Source organism: Misgurnus anguillicaudatus, chromosome 7 (genome assembly GCF_027580225.2).
Source record: "Misgurnus anguillicaudatus chromosome 7, ASM2758022v2, whole genome shotgun sequence".
Classification (NCBI taxonomy): domain Eukaryota; kingdom Metazoa; phylum Chordata; class Actinopteri; order Cypriniformes; family Cobitidae; genus Misgurnus; species Misgurnus anguillicaudatus.
This window is the reverse complement of record NC_073343.2, coordinates 15,428,436-15,446,492: the sequence shown is the minus strand read 5'-3', so window position 1 is coordinate 15,446,492 and position 18,057 is coordinate 15,428,436. Positions and strand designations below refer to the sequence as shown.

The following is an 18,057-nucleotide window of genomic DNA, read 5'->3' as shown; positions in this document are numbered from 1 at the left end:
GCTCTACATTTTTTTATATTTAACCACTGATGTCCATACATAACTGATACAGATGTGTTGTTTATATCAAATGGAGTTAATAACAAATGATGTCATTAAGCAAATGTCAGTCAGATTTGCTATTAAGCACTTATTAGTGTTCACACATGTGCTGTGCTAGAGTAAGTTTTCAGCAAATCATTTACATTTAAAATAACCAATTGTATCATAACATTACAATTTCATTGCAATAATTCTATAAACAATTATTAAAAACTTTATAAGATACATCATGACATGTTTATGTTCTGGAAAGTAGATTAGAATACTAAAGCTACTGATAACCAAATATATATTCTCTTTATGTATGATTATTAGTTATTATTTCTAATGTTGGCCTATTATTGTTCTTTAAGGATCCACATATTTACAGCAATCTTTTTCATACCTTTAGGATTTGAAAAATTCTAAGACAACATTTGAAGCTTTATAACTTTATTGGGTTGTTTCCCACAGGTTTAGATTGATGCATGACTAGCCATTAGTTATGTAAAAACATTTAGGTACTTTTTACAAACAAACCTTATAAAAAACATTTCTGGTGTACATCTTAAGACAAAACTATGGCCCAGATATATTTAAAGGTAGGCCAGTGTAAGCTATTTTCAAGTAAGACAACTAAAACTTAAGCCTAAATTTTAGTCTGTAACTACACTTAAACCAATTGTCAGTAACATTAATCTCTAAGACTAGTATTCAAAGTTAGTCATACATTTTTGTCTTCATGATTGAACATAACTGCTTTAAGTATCATGTGAAAAAATATTTAAATTATTTAAAATATATTTAAATCCAAATAGTTAGACTGATTAGCCCTAACTAACTACTAATTCTTCAGACTAGTCCTTAAAACACAGTCTTAATTATGTTTTTTATATTATATAGTTTTTTTAATAACATTACTAAAATATTAAATGTATCATTTTTTATTACGAGTTGAATTTGAATCCCGAGCAGTTTTAACCTTACGGACATGTTACTATAACAACAACTCTAGGATGACCTTCGAAGAAACAAATAATTCAACATGAAGCTAAATCGTCAACAATGAAATCCAGCTAACTGAGTAATCCACGTATGAACGACAGACCCAGCAGTGAAGCACTACATTAAAAAGTCAATTCTATGCAATCCAGTTGAGAAAGGAGGATACTTTTTTTACTAGATTTTAATACTGCTAACTGTGTTTTTAAAAATAAGTGGATAAAAAGTTACTGAAGTTGCAAAGGTAGTATATGGAACATCATACCAGAAATGATTTTTAAGAAATTGGGTGGTTTGGATTTTTTTTTGCGATACAATTTTGATATAAACAAGTTTCCCATAAAACTGTCAGGTTTCCATAAACAGGTTTGTTTTCTTGGATGCTCATATAAAAACATAACTTTTCTCCACATAGATCTGTTATTTGGAATAACAAGAATATTCTATACAAGAAACAGATCCTTATTTTATAGAAATTGGTATGATAATAATATAATATTAGTGAGGCAGTTATTTAAAGATGATGGTCACCTCTTTAATTATTGTGAATTCCTCAATCACTATAAGATTCCAGTAACTGCTAAGGAATTTGCAGTTGTATTTGATGCCATACCTAGTGGACTTATTCAACTCTTTCAATGTTATACATCTTATGATTGTAACTCCTTACATAATACTCATGTATTATGTTATGTATTAATAGAGTAAATATTCTAGAAAAAAAATTAATAACTTTTTTATAAGAACAGAAATGAATGTAGAAGTGAATATTTGCCTAGATGTAAACCATACTAATCTGCAGTTCAACCTTTAAACAAGTTTTAATTTAAACTATTTGATTGTAATATTATAGTAATGAGTTTCTAAAATTAATATATATATATAAATTGTTCATATTTTAATTTGAAAACAGAAGTGGAGATAATTAGATTTTAATTAGTTTTAATACATTTTGATGATTTGATTATAAAATAAAATAGATATAGTACAGTAAATTCACAAAATAGTTTTTCATATAAACATAAACATCTAGAGAAGTACTTTCAACTCACTGAAACGCAGTGGTTTCTCGAGACCCAATGCTCGGCACATTTTGTATGATTCTCTCATCTGACACAATCAGTTCAGTTCATACAAATCTCTACTGATGATTAAAGTAGATTTGTTTAAAATAGAAGACTTTTGTATATGTGCAGAGCAGTGGGCCTCCAGGAATAATTTTGAGAACCACTAATCTAGGGAACAGTTAACGTAACACCCGTTGTTCTAGCTGCAAATATTTCCGGAATGATGAGCCAAAAATCCTCACAGACACTTGAAAACATAAGACAAACAGGCCCATCAGTTTAGTTGTAATCGCACACCATTACACTGGACTGGTACATGGTTAATGCTGGCGGCTGTTGGTCTCATGTTTTCTAAGATATGTAATTATCCTAATAGACCCTTATAAGAATCTGAAAGCAGATGTAAAGTGCAAAATAACAAGTAGGTCAGACAAATATTTATGTGTCGTATACATATGCTATAGTCATCGTTCTTTGTTCTTAGGTTATAGCGCCACCTAGTGGACAATCTCTGAAATTTTTTGCATGTGACCTCGGCCTAGGTCTATACATATGTGTACCAAATTTCGTGTTGATATCTGATTCCTATCATAAATGATAGCCATTTAAGTATTTGTGGCACCGCCTCTTCGTACTTTTGACTGTGGTATTGCGACGACGAGTGCAAAGTTCAACTTTTTTTTGATAATTATTGATATTCAGTGTCTAAGGAATATTCCAGCACTGGATTGGTTCAGATCGGTCAAAAAACCTAGGACTAGTTCGCAAAAGTAGGTTTATAAGAAAATGATGAATATCTAACAAACGATTCGACTGAGACAAGTGCTGCTTGAGGGAAAGTTGTTCATTATAAGTACCTCTATTAAATGATATGAGGATCTTGTTGATATCTAAAACACTGCATAATACACAATCACTTAAACACTGAAAAAACGTGATAGCGCCTCCCGGAGGCCGAATTTTTTCTTACTCTGCACAGACCTTCATGGCCAAGAGACAAACAGGCCCACCACGTTTCGTTTCGATCGGCCTCCGTTAACCCTGCCTAATAGCTGCTTTTTCTTGATTGGCCGATGGCGGCCATGTTTTTTGAGCTACGCGAAATTCCTTTTAGACACAGATAGTACCCTAGACCAGGAGCACCGGTGCCAAAGGTCAAGTTGATCGGCCCCATATTTCTGTAATTACAGCCCTTTAAAGTTGAGGTGGTGTTATAGCGCCAACTAGTGGTCAAGCGGCGCAATTTTTTGCACGTGACCCCAGAATAGCCCCCTGTATATGTGTACCAAATTTGGTGTCAATACCTCTTTCCAATCCCAAGGTATAGCCATTTAAGTCCAAGAGGCTCCGCCCATTGGGGGCGTTTGGGCGTGGCTTTACGATGGTGAGTCGAAAGTTCAAATTTTTTTTGATAACTTTTGATATTCACACTCCAAGGAATATTACAGCACTGGAACGGTTTCAATCGGTCGAAAAACCTAGGACTAGTTCGTTTTTATTTTTTTCGACAAAATCGAAAATAGCGGAAAAAAAATCCAGGCGCAAATAAAATCGGAGATATACGTTTTGTTCGTCTTGACGCAAGGATTCCAGTGATATAAGACACTTTATATTTGGATAAGATTTGTGGGAGTTATGAGCATAAACGTGTTTTTTATCGTTATAGCGCCACCTATGGGCCAATCGGGTTGATACTCTATCAACCTCTCCCCAAATTGGGTCCTACCATTTGGCCAAGTTTCAAGTCTCTAGGCCTTACGGTTTGGGCTGCACGTTCCGTTTTACGGCAAAATAATAATAATTAATAATAAAAATCTTAACAATTACAATAGGGTTTCAGCCCTACGGGCTTGAACCCCTAAATATAGCTGCAAGCAGCAATTGCCGGGTTTCGAGCATTAAAGCACGTCAAAAACGTCAGACGTCGCTTACCAGGCTGAGGAGTTGCACCCGAATACAGACACAATGAATGATAGACCACCTCGCTCCAGAAAAACGAAAGAGATGGTCAAAAACGGATAATACAGACTATTTATGCTTACACACATGTGCACATATGAGACAAACACGTAATGTCCTTAATGTGACATTATGAGGATAATTTGTTAACGAGAATTAGTTATTCAGATTTATACGAAAACATAAAATTCAGAAATGGCTAACTAAAAGGCCATTGAGTCGTAGTATGGTCATCAATGGTTCAAACAGGCTGCGGGCGTGCATATACGACACAAACAGCAGCGCAGGAGACCGCAAAGACCTACAGTGGACAGCACATTAAAGATGTCAGACGTCGTCAACCAGGCTGATCCAGCATCCACAAAAACGAAAGAGATGGTCAGAAACAGTTCATATAGACTATGTATGCTTAAACACACGTGCACCTATAGGACAAACATGTTATGTCCTTAATGTGAAGTCATTCGCTTGGGTTCAAGCGATTTGGGACCTTAAGAGCTTTAAGGGCATGCCTGTGTAGATTTGCTGCATTGTACAAAATAAATGATGAAAAGTAAGCTACCAGACACACGTGTTCATAGTTGTCAGCAAAAAAAGGTGCTATCATTCAGTGAAATGACTCCCTCTCTTCTCACGGAACATTGACAAACAGAACACTGAAGGATATGTTTGTGGTGCTTGCAGTGGCAAAACTCGGGTCACAGAATGTAAAAATAGTGTTAATGAGTCAAAATAGCCGAACCCATGTCTCTAAGATGTTCTGATACAGAGATACAGCTCTTGCTAAATGGTTGCTAGGGTATTCTCATTGGTTGCTAGGGAGTGAAATGCAATCCACCAATGATTATACTCAAAGCCATGAAAGGCACAATCTATGATGACCCATGATTTTAGATGTAAGGTTGCAGTATTTTTAAGTGAAAATAACAAATAACCACTAGGTGGGGCTATGACAAACTCGTGCATGCAACCTCGGGTCATGACTGTGTTACATGTAGCTAGAATCACGGCTATTCACTTTAGTTTAGTGAAGAAACAATTGTATGACCATTGGGCTCACTCAATGTCAAAGGTTTTGTTCAATTATGAGGCCAACTAGTGGTAAACAAATTTTTTTGTATTGCCTCAGACTCTGCTCAAACATCAGCATAACAAATCTGGTAAAAAAATTTAATTTCATAGCGGAGTTATAACCATTTATGTGTAGAAAACACAAAAAATGAATGTAATTTTTCGTTTTTTGCAATTTTCGGCCATTTCTGATGGAAATTTTAACATAACGCCAATAGAGTTTTTTGTTCAGAAGGTAAAGTAAATTTCTTCCTATGGTGTTTTCGAGTCGATCGGAATAACCCTCGCGGTGTTATTCACGCATGTTTTGTAAGCACAGTTTTTGCAATGCAGAACTAACCGTAAGGCAAAACCTGGTATGTTTGGTATCGTAGGACTTGGAAACAATTCAGGATGATAAAAAAAACAACTCCCATGAAAATCTCTTGACCACAGATAAAATTATAGGCGTGAAAGTTGTAACCATTGCATAAGCACAGTATTTAGTGCCATTTTCCCCGTTATAGCGCCATCTAGTGTCCGATCGGCAAGCTTTTTATATCACGGCCTAAGACCGATGGCCTACAAATATGATTCAAGCCCCGTGATGATATCTCAAACGACTCTCGAGTTATGGCCGTTTAAATGTTTTAAGCTCCGCCCAATTTGGTTTTTGGCCACTCCTTGCGTGATTGAATGTAAATTTCAAAATTTTTTTGATAATTATTTATAGTCACACTCCACAGAATCAATCAACCTTGGTTAGGTTCAGATCGGGCGAAAAACCAGGGACTAGTTCGCAAAAGTAGGTTTGAACGTTATCGCCAATAACTCAAAAACCATTTGATTGACAGCAACGCTTCCAGAGGCAAAGTTTTTCATCATGAGCCGATCTATCATATGATGTCATGTTTGTTTGTGTACGTCAAACGTCACGTGATACAGGCACCGAAATAAGGTATTACGCCCCCTAGTGGCCAAATGACACCAAAATTCTTACAGGCCTTCAGGAGCAGTACACGAAGAAGCACAGTGCGTTTCGTTCCGATCGACCTTTGTTAACCCTGTCAAATCAGTCCTCAACCTTCAGTAGCCGACGACGGCCATGTTTTTGAAGATACACCAATGTCCTTCTAGACCCTCATGGTACATTGCACAAAGACATACCATACAAAATATTAGGTGTATCGGGCTAACGGTTGTGTAGTAATAGCCATTCCCGATCTCAAGCCTGTTACAGCGCCACCTAGTGGCCAAAATCCGCATCTTTTTTACTGTTATCCCGGAGTGAGCTGGTACATATGTGTACCAAACCTCGTTAAGATATCTCAAACCGTTCACGAGTTATAACCATTTCAGTGACGATAGGCTACTTCCTGTATTAAGTTTTGGCGCCCCCTAGTGACCCTGAAGCGGAATTTCAAATTCTGTTCGATAATTATTTACCTACTCACTCCACAGATTTCTCCTGCATTGGAACGATTCCGATCGGGCGAAAAACCTAGGACTAGTTCATTTTGGCTTGAAATGCATATTATGCAAATTAGCGAAAAAATTTGCATACCGGAAATGAAATCGGAGATATACATTTTTTAAGTTTTGAGCCAGGGATTACAATGATACCAAACACTTGAGTGTCTGATGTCCGGTTTAGGAGTTATGATGCCCAACGCGTCGGGCATTGATATAGCGCCACCTATGGGCCGATTTGGCTGATTCACTGTATCTGAGTAGCCTGCTAATATACAACCAGTTGACCAAGTGGCAAGTTTCTACGACTTACGGTTTGGGCTGGGCGATGCGTTTTAAGGCGGAAAAATAATAATAAATATAGCTGCAAGCAGCAATTGCCGGGTTTCGAGCATTAAAGCACGTCAAAAACGTCAGACGTCGATTACCAGGCTAAGGAGTTGCACCCGAATACAGACACAATGAATGATAGACCACCTCGCTCCAGAAAAACGAAAGAGATGGTCAAAAACGGATCATACAGACTATTTATGCTTACACACATGTGCACATATAAGACAAACACGTAATGTCCTTAATGTGACGTTATGAGGATAATTTGTTAACGAGAATTAGTTATTCAGATTTATACGGAAACATACAATTCAGAAATGGCTAACTAAAAGGCCATTGAGTCATAGTATGGTCATCAATGGTTCAAACAGGCTGCGGGCGTGCATATACGACACAAACAGCAGCGCAGGAGACCGCAAAGACCTACAGTGGACAGCACATTAAAGATGTCAGACGTCGTCGACAAGGCTGATCCAGCATCCACAAAAACGAAAGAGATGGTCAGAAACAGTTCATACAGACTATGCATGCTTAAACACACGTGCACCTATAGGACAAACATGTCACTTGCTTAATGTGAAGTCATTTGCTTGGGTTCAAGCGATTTGGGACCTTATGACCTTTAAGGGCATGCCTGAGTAGATTTGCTGCATTGTACAAAATAAATGATGAAAAGTAAGCTACCAGACACACTTGTTCATAGTTGTCAGCAAAAAAGGTGCTATCATTCAGTGAAATGTCTTCCTCTCTTCTCACGGAACATTGACAAACAGAACACTGAAGGAAATGTTTGTGGTGCTTGCAATGGCAAAACTTGGGTCACAAAATGTTAAAATAGTGTTAATGAGTCAAAATAGCCGAACCCCATGTCTCTAAGATGTTCTGATACAGAGATACAGCTCTTGCTAAATGGTTGCTAGGGTATTCTCATTGGTTGCTAGGGAGTGAACTGCAATCCACCAATGATTATACTCAAAGCCATGAAAGGCACAATCTATGATGACTCATGATTTTAGATGTAAGGTTGCAGTATTTTTAAGTGAAAATAACAAATAACCACTAGGTGGCGCTATGTCAAACTCGTGCATGCAACCTCGGGTCATGACTGTGTTACATGTAGCTAGTATCACGGCTATTCACTTTAGTTTAGTGAAGAAACAATTGTATGACCATTGGGCTTACTCAATGTCAAAGGTTTTGTTCAATTATGAGGCCAACTAGTGGTGTAGGCAAACAATTTTTTTGTATTGCCTCAGACTCTGCTCAGTCATCAGCATAACAAATCTGGTAAAAAAATGTCATTTCATAGCTGAGTTATAACCATTTATGTGTAGAAAACACAAAAAATGAATGTAATTTTTCGTTTTTTGCAATTTTCGGCCATTTCTGATGGAAATTTTAACATAACGCCAATAGAGTTTTTTGTTCAGAAGGTAAAGTAAATTTCTTCCTATGGTGTTTTCGAGTCGATCGGAATAACCCTCGCGGAGTTATTCACGCATGTTTTGTAAGCACATTTTTTGCAGTGCATAACTAACCTTAAGGCAAAACCTGGTTTGTTTGGTATCGTAGGACTTGGAAAAAATTCAGGATTATAAAAAAAACAACTCCCATGAAAATCTCTTGACCACAGATAAAATTATAGGCGTGAAAGTTGTAACCATTGCATAAGCACAGTATTTAGTGCCATTTTCCCCGTTATAGCGCCATCTAGTGTCCGATCGGCGAGCTTTTTATATCACGGCCTAAGACCGATGGCCTACAAATATGATTCAAGCCCCGTGATGATATCTCAAACGACTCTCGAGTTATGGCCGTTTAAATGTTTTAAGCTCCACCCAGTTTGGTTTTTGGCCACTCCTTGCGTGATTGAATGTAAATTTCAATTTTTTTTTGATAATTATTTATAGTCACACTCCACAGAATCAATCAGCCTTGGTTAGGTTCAGATCGGGCGAAAAACCAGGGACTAGTTCGCAAAAGTAGGTTTGAAGGTTATCGCCAATAACTCACAAACCATTTGATTGACAGCAACGCTTCCAGAGGCAAAGTTTTTCGTCATGAGCCGATCTATCATATGATGTCATGTTTGTTTGTGTACGTCAAATGTCACGTGATACAGGCACCGAAATACGTATTACGCCCCCTAGTGGCCAAATGACACCAAAATTCTTACAGGCCTTCAGGAGCAGTACACGAAGAAGCACAGTGCGTTTCGTTCGGATCGACCTTTGTTAACCTTGTCAAATCAGTCCTCAACCTTCAGTAGCCGACGACGGCCATGTTTTTGAAGATACACCAATGTCCTTCTAGACCCTCATGGTACATTGCACAAAGACATACCATACAAAATATTAGGTGTATCGGGCTAACGGTTGTGTAGTAATAGCCATTCCCGATCTCAAGCCTGTTACAGCGCCACCTAGTGGCCAAAATCCGCATCTTTTTTACTGTGATCCCGGGGTGAGCTAGTACATATGTGTACCAAACCTCGTTAAGATATCTCAAACCGTTCACGAGTTATAGCCATTTCAGTGACGATAGGCTACTTCCTGTATTAAGTTTTGGCGCCCCCTAATGACCCTGAAGCGGAATTTCAAATTCTGTTCGATAATTATTTACCTACTCACTCCACAGATTTCTCCTGCATTGGAACGATTCCGATCAGGCGAAAAACCTAGGACTAGTTCATTTTGGCTTGAAATGCATATTATGCAAATTAGCGAAAACATTTGCATACCGGAAATGAAATCGGAGATATACATTTTTTAAGTTTGGAACCAGGGATTACAATGATACCAAACACTTGACTGTCTGATGTCCGGTTTAGGAGTTATGATGCCCAACGCGTCGGGCATTGCTATAGCGCCACCTATGGGCCGATTTGGCTGATTCACTGTATCTGAGTAGCCTGCTAATATACAACCAGTTGACCAAGTGGCAAGTTTCTACGACTTACGGTTTGGGCTGGGCGATGCGTTTTAAGGCGGAAAAATAATAATAATAAAACAGACAAATACAATAGGTTTTCAGCACTTCGTGCTCGAAACCCTAATAAAACAGACAAATACAATAGGTTTTCAGCACTTCGTGCTCGAAACCCTAATAAAACAGACAAATACAATAGGGTTTCAGCCCTACGGGCTTGAACCCCTAATAAAACAGACAAATACAATAGGTTTTCAGCACTTCGTGCTCGAAACCCTAATAAAAATATAGTTCATAACACAACTACAACGATAAAGATACAATAAACACAATCATTGGGATCAGTTTCTGAGCAATTTTTTTTTTCGCAAACAAATTTAATCAAACTTTTACTGTAGTACTGCAGGACTGTAAATAGACATTTATCAGGTGATAAATATCATTACTGCTTAGCTAAAATACTGAAAATGTTACTGTTGAAGTCAACTGTTAAAGCATAAAATGTACTATGAATCTGTGAATTTGAGTATTATGTGGGGTTATTATCAGTAATGAACTCCGTAATGAGTAGCAACCAAAAGGTGCGTTAGACTTTTTCACTTTTAAAAATCTCTTCATAGTCAACTATTATCATGTGCATTACTTTATGTTTTTTTTTTCAATATTTTATTTAAAGTTTTCACATTATACAAAAGAACCCCCCCCAAGCCAGCATAAAAAAGGTTATAAATAAAATAATAAATACATGTATACACCAGAAAACATACAGTTTGAGACCCACATTATATATATAAATATAAATATCTGTCTAACAACAAGTATGTAGAAACATACATCTACGTGTACATGTTTAAAAAAAAGGAAAACAATTAACAATTCTTCCATTAATTTCCTTGTATGAATGCACTTATGTAGAAACTAAAATTGTTGCGCTCTACTAAAAATTATAAAGAAAAAGACAGCCGACCACTATATATGTAAGGCAGTCAAATAATAAGATTCAGTGATCATTATTCAGGTATTCAAAAAATGGCTCCCAAATCTGTAAGAATTTCTTTGGTTTACCAGCTATTTCGTATCTAATTTTTTCCATATATAACACACTACTAAACTCTGCGAGCCATATTTCAAATTTAGGTACAAATTGCTTTTTCCACATCTGAAGAATGATCTTTTTTGCTATTGTCATTCCATATTGAACTGTCTGGATTTGTTTACCACTGTAAGGCTCAAGAGGAGGAGCCCAACCAAATACAGCAACAAGTGGATCAGGGGGAAAATCTGTCTTAAGTACGCTGGAGTAAAAACTAAACACTTCACTCCAGAATAGGGCTGCACGATTAGGGTAATTTTTCCCATTGCGGTTATTGATGCTAATATTGCGATGTGCGATTATATTAAATGGTATCATGAGTCAACTTGATGGGTTTTAAGGAAAATCCACACACAGTTTAGTGATAATGCTAAAATGTGTATTTGTAAAACTAGAAATGTTTTCGTATTGCCACGTGATGTAGCAACTGCTCAGTGTCAGTAATCCTAAATCCAAAAAAACGTCATACAACAGATGTAGAGTTTTTTAGCTACCAGATCACTGTCAACCTCCTCTGCATCCATCTTCGCTCTGGTATAAGTGACGACGCACACCACACACGTGCATTCCACACATGAACTGCCTTTTTTGTTCGTTTTTCTTTCTTTTTTTAAACAGCAAGGAAAATCATCAAACTGTTATCAGAAGGTTTGTGTTAACAAGTCCACACATTTATTTGTTTAATATAATTGCAACATTTTGCTGTCATATAATCGCACAGGCTGACATCGCGATTGCGATGCGATTAATTGTGCAGCACTACTCCAGAATTTACTTAATTTGGGGCAGAACCAAAATAAATGGGCCAGTGTGCCTTCATTGGACTTGCATTTGATACACAGAGAAGATACAGATGGATATATAGAATGTAGCTTGGTATGGGAGTAATGCAATCTATGGACAACTTTATATTGGATCAGCTGTAAATTAGAGCTAATAGAGCAAGAACCAATGCCTTGGAGAACCTCGGCCCAGGTGTCTTCGGAAATATTTATTCCTAGGTCATTTTCCCATGACATTTTCAAAAATTGTGTAGAAGGAGTCCTAGAATTAACAAAATATTCAACAAACCTAGAGATCAGGCCCTTAGTGTCAAGATCAAAAGTTAAACAGAAATAGAGGTGTTCATGGGGTTTGTAAGTTTCAAAATTAGAGAGATTACTTTTAACATAATTCCGTACTTTTAAATATCTAAAAAAAAAAAATGAGAGGGAGGTAATCCATACTTTTGTCTCAGTTGGGCAAAGAAACAAATATATTATCAACATATAAATCTTCTACAGATCTAATTCCTTTTTCCTTCCATACTGAAAAGATTTTATCCATTTGGGAGGGGGGAAATGCGTGATTGCAAGCTATAGGAGTAAGGGAACATATCTGAGGGAGTTTAAAGAACTTTCTAATTTGGTACCAAATCTTGAGGGAACTCATGACTATGGGGTTTAATTTCTTATGCCTTCCAATCGGTCTGGTATTTGCAAAAAGTAAAGCAGGAAGAGAGGAATCTTGGATATCCCGTTCAAAAGCAAGCCAAGCAGGAATAGCGGCATTCAATTCACCAGGGTACGCGCTTTGCTAGTACATTAAAGTGCCAGTAAGATGCTAATTCTAAGCTTCCTATCACTGTTTATAAGTCCCCGACAACAGGTTTAAATGCATGCAAGGTCAAAAAACATTGTCATTTTCTCAAAATATAATTTTAAAATTACCTCAATTCTCAGAGATCCTCAAACGATTCGCGCGAAGCCGTTCAAAAGACTCAGTTTCCCCAAACCCCACCTTTCGGTAGCCTACTCTGCTCTGATTGGTCAACTAACATAGTCAGTTTTGAATGGTTGTTACGCATGTTCTGCGTGTTGTAAACGAAACGCCCATAGCTCACCTTCGGATGTTTATAGCTTTTCATAGAACATTATTACAGTAAATAAATACCATGGCATCTATTTGCCAATATCAATTTGAGCCTGAATCCGAAGAGGAAACCGATGAAGACGTTCAACCGGAAACTCAATCAAACGTACGACTTGAGCAGGACGTTTCTCAGTGGTAAGTTTAAACTTTGTATGTGGTAAATAACGTTATAATCTAGCAGTGCCGTTTCATTGAATTTGTTTATTATTGTTTACTTATTAAGGTGCACGTGTGGGAACTGTAACAGAAAGCCCACTGAGTCTGAAAACCTGTGCTGTCAAGAGGTACGACAGGTAAAATAATAATATACTCTTAATTTTATAAGTTTTCCTTTTATTCTATGTATAGCAATTGTAACGTGACATCGTGACACCCACATCTAACATGTTATGTAGTATTATATATGAAGAGTTTGGTTCCAAAAGGTGATTACTCAGTTTTTAAAATCTTTATGTTATTGAGTTTTATTTTGCAAACCTTATTATTTTTTTAGTTATGAAGGCTTAGATCAGAAACAAACTAACTGCAGTTTTATTCACATTAAGGTTATGTCTTCATGGAACCAAACTCTTCATATGTATTTTTATTTAGATTTTTACCTACCTTTATCTCTCTGTAAATAGTTTCCATATACAACACTTTTATATTATCTCTATCTATGGCTATATAAATAAACATGCATTGCCAGTATTGTAATATTAATTAAATTTGTTCAGTGTGTTACCTTAAAAACACTGGCTGGTCACTACGTCGGCTTTCGGCCACCTCTTGACTGAACCGGGAGAAATGGCGGGCAATTGTTTCCTCCTTTGAGGGTCTCTCGAACTCGGCAGAAATCGGCATGGGAACAGGAATTGCCTGTAGCTTCTCAACAAAAGGTGCTGGGTCGACGAAACTCCTCAAAGACGAGCCTCATTAGGTCATCCACGTAATCTGGAAAACATTTGTAAAGAAGAATTTTTTATTTATTTCATATTTATTTGTAATAATGTTTACAATAAAATGTTTATTAACATACTGTTTGTAGCCTCTGTTTTCAATGGCCTTGCAATGGGTTTTCCCTTTTTAGACTTTGGAAACACCACTTTGTAGACTGGTTTCCCTGTTGCAGTTGTTGCTTGTTCTCGACCAGTTTTCTCATTATGGTGTAGAACTGCAAGGTACAATCTGCGAAAAACAAGTTCCCGTCAGCCCGTCAATCACAGGTTCACGATAAAATCAATTTAAAATACAGTTTATATGTATTACCTGCACAACATTCCCATGTAAGGGAATACTACATTTTTTGGTGTAAACCTTAAAATTAAGCTGTGGAAAGCCTCCAGCGATGATGTCTGAAAGTGGTGACTTAACTTTTCCATATCTTTAAGGACCCTCTTGTTGCAGAGAATCTTTTTAACTTTGTGGAGTGCCAGCGATTCTACATAGTCATTACAAATAAATAATAACTTACATGTATATGATGGATTAACAAATGCATTCAATGATATAAATTATCGAAGGTATAGTATGGCATAACAATACATTTCTTGTATTTGATCAAAATCAATGAAAAACTTCTTTAAATACCTGGATTAAACCATTTATTTGGATTCTTGGACACACGGTCTGGATGGGCACACTTTGGGAAGATGGGGTTGTCGTGTACATGCACATTCTGAATGTGATTCAGAATTGATGTCCACTTAGCCACTTTCTCTGGTCCTGTTGTCGAAGTTATGGCACTCCAGTATACATGGTTCCTTATGCTACGAAGCCACTTCTTCAAAACTTCACACTCTTTGTTTTTGGAAAGTTGCTCAAGCTTTTTTTTCAGACCTGATTAAATGACATAAATGATTACTAAAAAAGTATGACCACTAACTGAACTTCATTCTGTAGTTAAAAAAATCAATTACCGTTTTCAAAATGCCACAAATCGTACAACTGTATTATGTTGCGTTCTCTCAAATATTTTTGTATCTGAGGGTGACGGTCAGTCACAATGTAATCGACTGTTAAGCCACTGGACTCCAGATGGTCAAGACATCTCTTTAGACCTTCTTTCTCCATATGGTAACTCCAGCCGACTTCATTGCTCTGGGTATACAAGACAGTAACATCCGTCATTATAGAGAGAAATTTGTGTCAAACTTGTGTAAAATGGAAAACAAGTTGTTACAGGTTTTATTTTTAAAAAGCTGACCCACCTGAACAAGTTGTGTGTCCAAAATGGTGTTGCTCTCTGTGTGCATCAACGTGTAACTACCATATTTGGCTGAATGTCCTAAAATGAAACACAAGGTTAGATTTTACAATTAGATCAGACAACCAATAATCTGATTGTATCAGTTTTCAAGCCATGTCTTCATTGTCTTATAAAAATGTAAGAAATATGTTACCGGGTGAGTCTGCACGCATATCTCCGGTGAGGCCAATCTTTCCACTCTGTCTAAACTTCTGGAAAAGGTTTTGTTGCTCACTTTTCCATTTGTGGATTATGGCGGGCTCCAGGAAGCTCCTGCAATGTCTCCGGAAGGTTTCGTACGTAAAAATTTGTAATTGCATCCCCTTGCAAATCTATGAGAAAAGTTGAAGTATTATATAAAGATCATTAATTAAAATTGTGTGGTACTACAAAACACTTCATGTGTACCTTTTGTACTTGGATGAATGATCCTCCGGTAAAATACGTGGCTGCAGACATAGTCGGGGAGCCAAAGTCTCAAAAATGGGTTGAACCTGACATGGTCTGCCATACTTTTTATGTGTGTTTTTTTCTGTTAACTTTGACCCCAAGAACCAATAATTGGAGGGTCTGCTCTGCCGGAAATATCGCGAAAAAATTTTGTGGCCATTTTAGTGTATGCACCCTTTATTTTTATCAGAAAATTGTGAAAAAATATTTTTTTCCTCAAATCCTCAGTGGGTTGGGTAAACTGTCAATAAATGCATTCCTGATACACAGAACACATGTGTTGACAACATCCACTGAAAAAATAACTCTTAAAACACATTTCTGTATAATTTGGCATCAATTTAATGCAAAAAAGTAGACGTTTTTTCACTTTTTTCCAATATTTTCATCTTTACTTTGTTGGCAATCAACTAATCCCCCAAGTTATGATATCAGTCAATATACCATTCTTTTCACCAAACAGTATACTCATTACGCAGAAAAAAATTATAAAAATCCAACCAAAATCAATGAATCTGTGATGATTTCACTACTAGTTGGCCATCAACAGGCTCAGAACCTTAATAGAATTTTTGGCTACTTTCAAAAGTCCGAAAGACATACTGGATAACATGATTGTTAATGTCCACATTATTAAACATCATGGTCTTTTTTAATTTCAACATAACCCTGTTCTCCCAATGGAAATGTGTCACACAATAAATATAATACAGCAAAATGACTTTAATTATTTTATTGCCTCAGAAGACAACTATTATAACTTTAAAGAGATACTTCACCCATTTACATTAAGCTTTGTAGCTTTAGAAACCCAGTCATGTTTTTGAATGGTCATGCATCATCAGTTTCCCCTGAGACGGGAGAAATACAGATTTTAGTGTTGCACTTCCTTCTTTCAATGATGTAAAAATCTTCATTTTGCGTCATTGAAAGAAGGAATTGCTATATCTTTGTCGAGGGTTTAAGACTACAAACACTCATTTTTCCAGGGAGGGCTATGTATGGGACCAGGGGCGTCGCACCCGTGGGGGATGTGGGTGTTTTAACACCCACACTTTTCCGGGTGAGATGGTTCAACACCCACACTTTATATGCAGTTTTGCAAGAACGCCTTATTAAAGTCGCTCCTCCGTTTCTCTGGCCGCTCTGTGTCTGCTGCGTTGCGCTGCCCTTCTCCCCCCTCCCCTCTCAAACATGACGCCAGCTTTGAGTATTAACGGCTGATGATTGGCTGTTCTGCCTTAAGTCCCGCCTCTCTTGGTGGGTTAGATTGATCAGTCAGCTCCGTCACCTCGCGCTGAGGAGGCGGGAACTTTGTTTATTTACATCTCAATTTTTCAGGTAGGCTACTTTGAACATAGATATGTATATAAAGGCTAGATGGCTCGTCCGCGCTGCTGGCCAATTGAGTGCAGCGTCCGCATTTTGGCGGCCATCTTGCGGCGGGGCGCTCGCTCACTCGTGGCGTTGAGTTTTGATGGTGCAGGTACTTTTAAAGGCGGAGTCCACGATGTTTGAAAAACGCTTTGGAAAATTAGACGGGCCGTCTACCAAAACACACTTATAGCCAATCAAATCAAATCAAATGCCGGTTGCGTATGTGTGGGGCGGGTCTATCAACAGAAGGTCCAGATTCTATTGGGGTAGGGGCGTGTTTGTTTAGGTGATTTCAAATATCAACATTGGCTTTCAAACATCATGGACTCCGCCTTTAAATGACCATAACTTGCTTAATTTTTTACCGATTTTCAAACGGTTTGGTTTGTTATAAACGTCAAAGATGTACCTATGACACTGCATACCTATACTAAAAATAAAAAAGAAATTCATGAAACATGTTAAAACATCCAGAATTATAGCCACGTTAATAACGTTTGTAAAAACCCAAACCGTTTGAAAATCGGTAGAAAATCGAGCAAGTTACGGCCACCTAAAAGCACCTGCACCATCAAACCCAATGCCACGAGTGAGCGAGCGCCCCGTCGCAAGATGGCCGCCAGGTGATGCCGTTAGGGACTCCGCCTTGAGCAATCTAGCCTTTATACATATCTATGACTTTGAATGAGTGTTTAAAAAACTTTATTAAACACTTAAATAACTCTATGTATGCTTTTGAGGTTTTTGAATAAGCTTGATATGTGTTTGGGACTAATGCTAATTGGGTTATTGTTCAGCAGCTGGCTAAATTGACGAGGATGAGGGATAGATTGCAATTGTTTAGCAGTGTATTTATGGGTTTATTGCTAGTGCAATTGATTTGATATTTTGAGCATTGTTTGTTGATTAGCTGAATACTTTGTTAATACTACCGGTTGTGTATGATTGTGCTTGTTGAGGAGAAAAAATGAGAAATGATGACATAGTTCTTCAACAGGTATGCAAACAATGAAAGAAAAGTGTAGCCTATATTCTTTTAATGTAAAAACAGTAAATTGTTACATTATTTTAGGCCACCAGAGAAAAAGCTTTTCAGGGCACAAGTTACAAAATTTAGCAGTCACAGTCCTGTCAGACCCATGTCACTTTCAAGCTTACCACTATCTTTT

General features: G+C 37.3%; 2 protein-coding genes across 5 annotated transcripts in view; one reads left to right on the top strand and one right to left on the bottom strand.

Annotated features, from left to right (window-relative positions):
• cln8 (CLN8 transmembrane ER and ERGIC protein) overlaps nucleotides 1-18,057 on the top strand; it is a 128,429-nt gene that overhangs the window by 85,252 nt on the left and 25,120 nt on the right. The gene's annotated exons all lie outside the window — the stretch shown is intronic.
• Nucleotides 13,631-15,786, bottom strand: LOC129418300 (uncharacterized). Its single transcript, XM_073869463.1, has 7 exons — nucleotides 15,216-15,786; nucleotides 15,024-15,100; nucleotides 14,733-14,913; nucleotides 14,404-14,652; nucleotides 14,083-14,254; nucleotides 13,853-14,001; nucleotides 13,631-13,767 (listed from the first exon to the last, which is right to left on the bottom strand). The coding sequence occupies exons 1-7, from the start codon at nucleotides 15,379-15,381 to the stop codon at nucleotides 13,703-13,705; spliced, it is 1,059 nt and encodes a 352-aa protein (XP_073725564.1). The 5' UTR covers nucleotides 15,382-15,786; the 3' UTR covers nucleotides 13,631-13,702.

Coding starts and splice junctions, on each gene's coding strand:
- LOC129418300 (XM_073869463.1), bottom strand. CDS start 15,381: ATGCAATTACAAATTTTTACGTACGAAACCTTCCGGAGACATTGCAGG. Junction 14,914..15,023: donor TGGACACACAACTTGTTCAG/GTGGGTCAGCTT, acceptor TTGTATACCCAG/AGCAATGAAGTCGGCTGGAG. Junction 14,255..14,403: donor AAATAAATGGTTTAATCCAG/GTATTTAAAGAA, acceptor ATGACTATGTAG/AATCGCTGGCACTCCACAAA.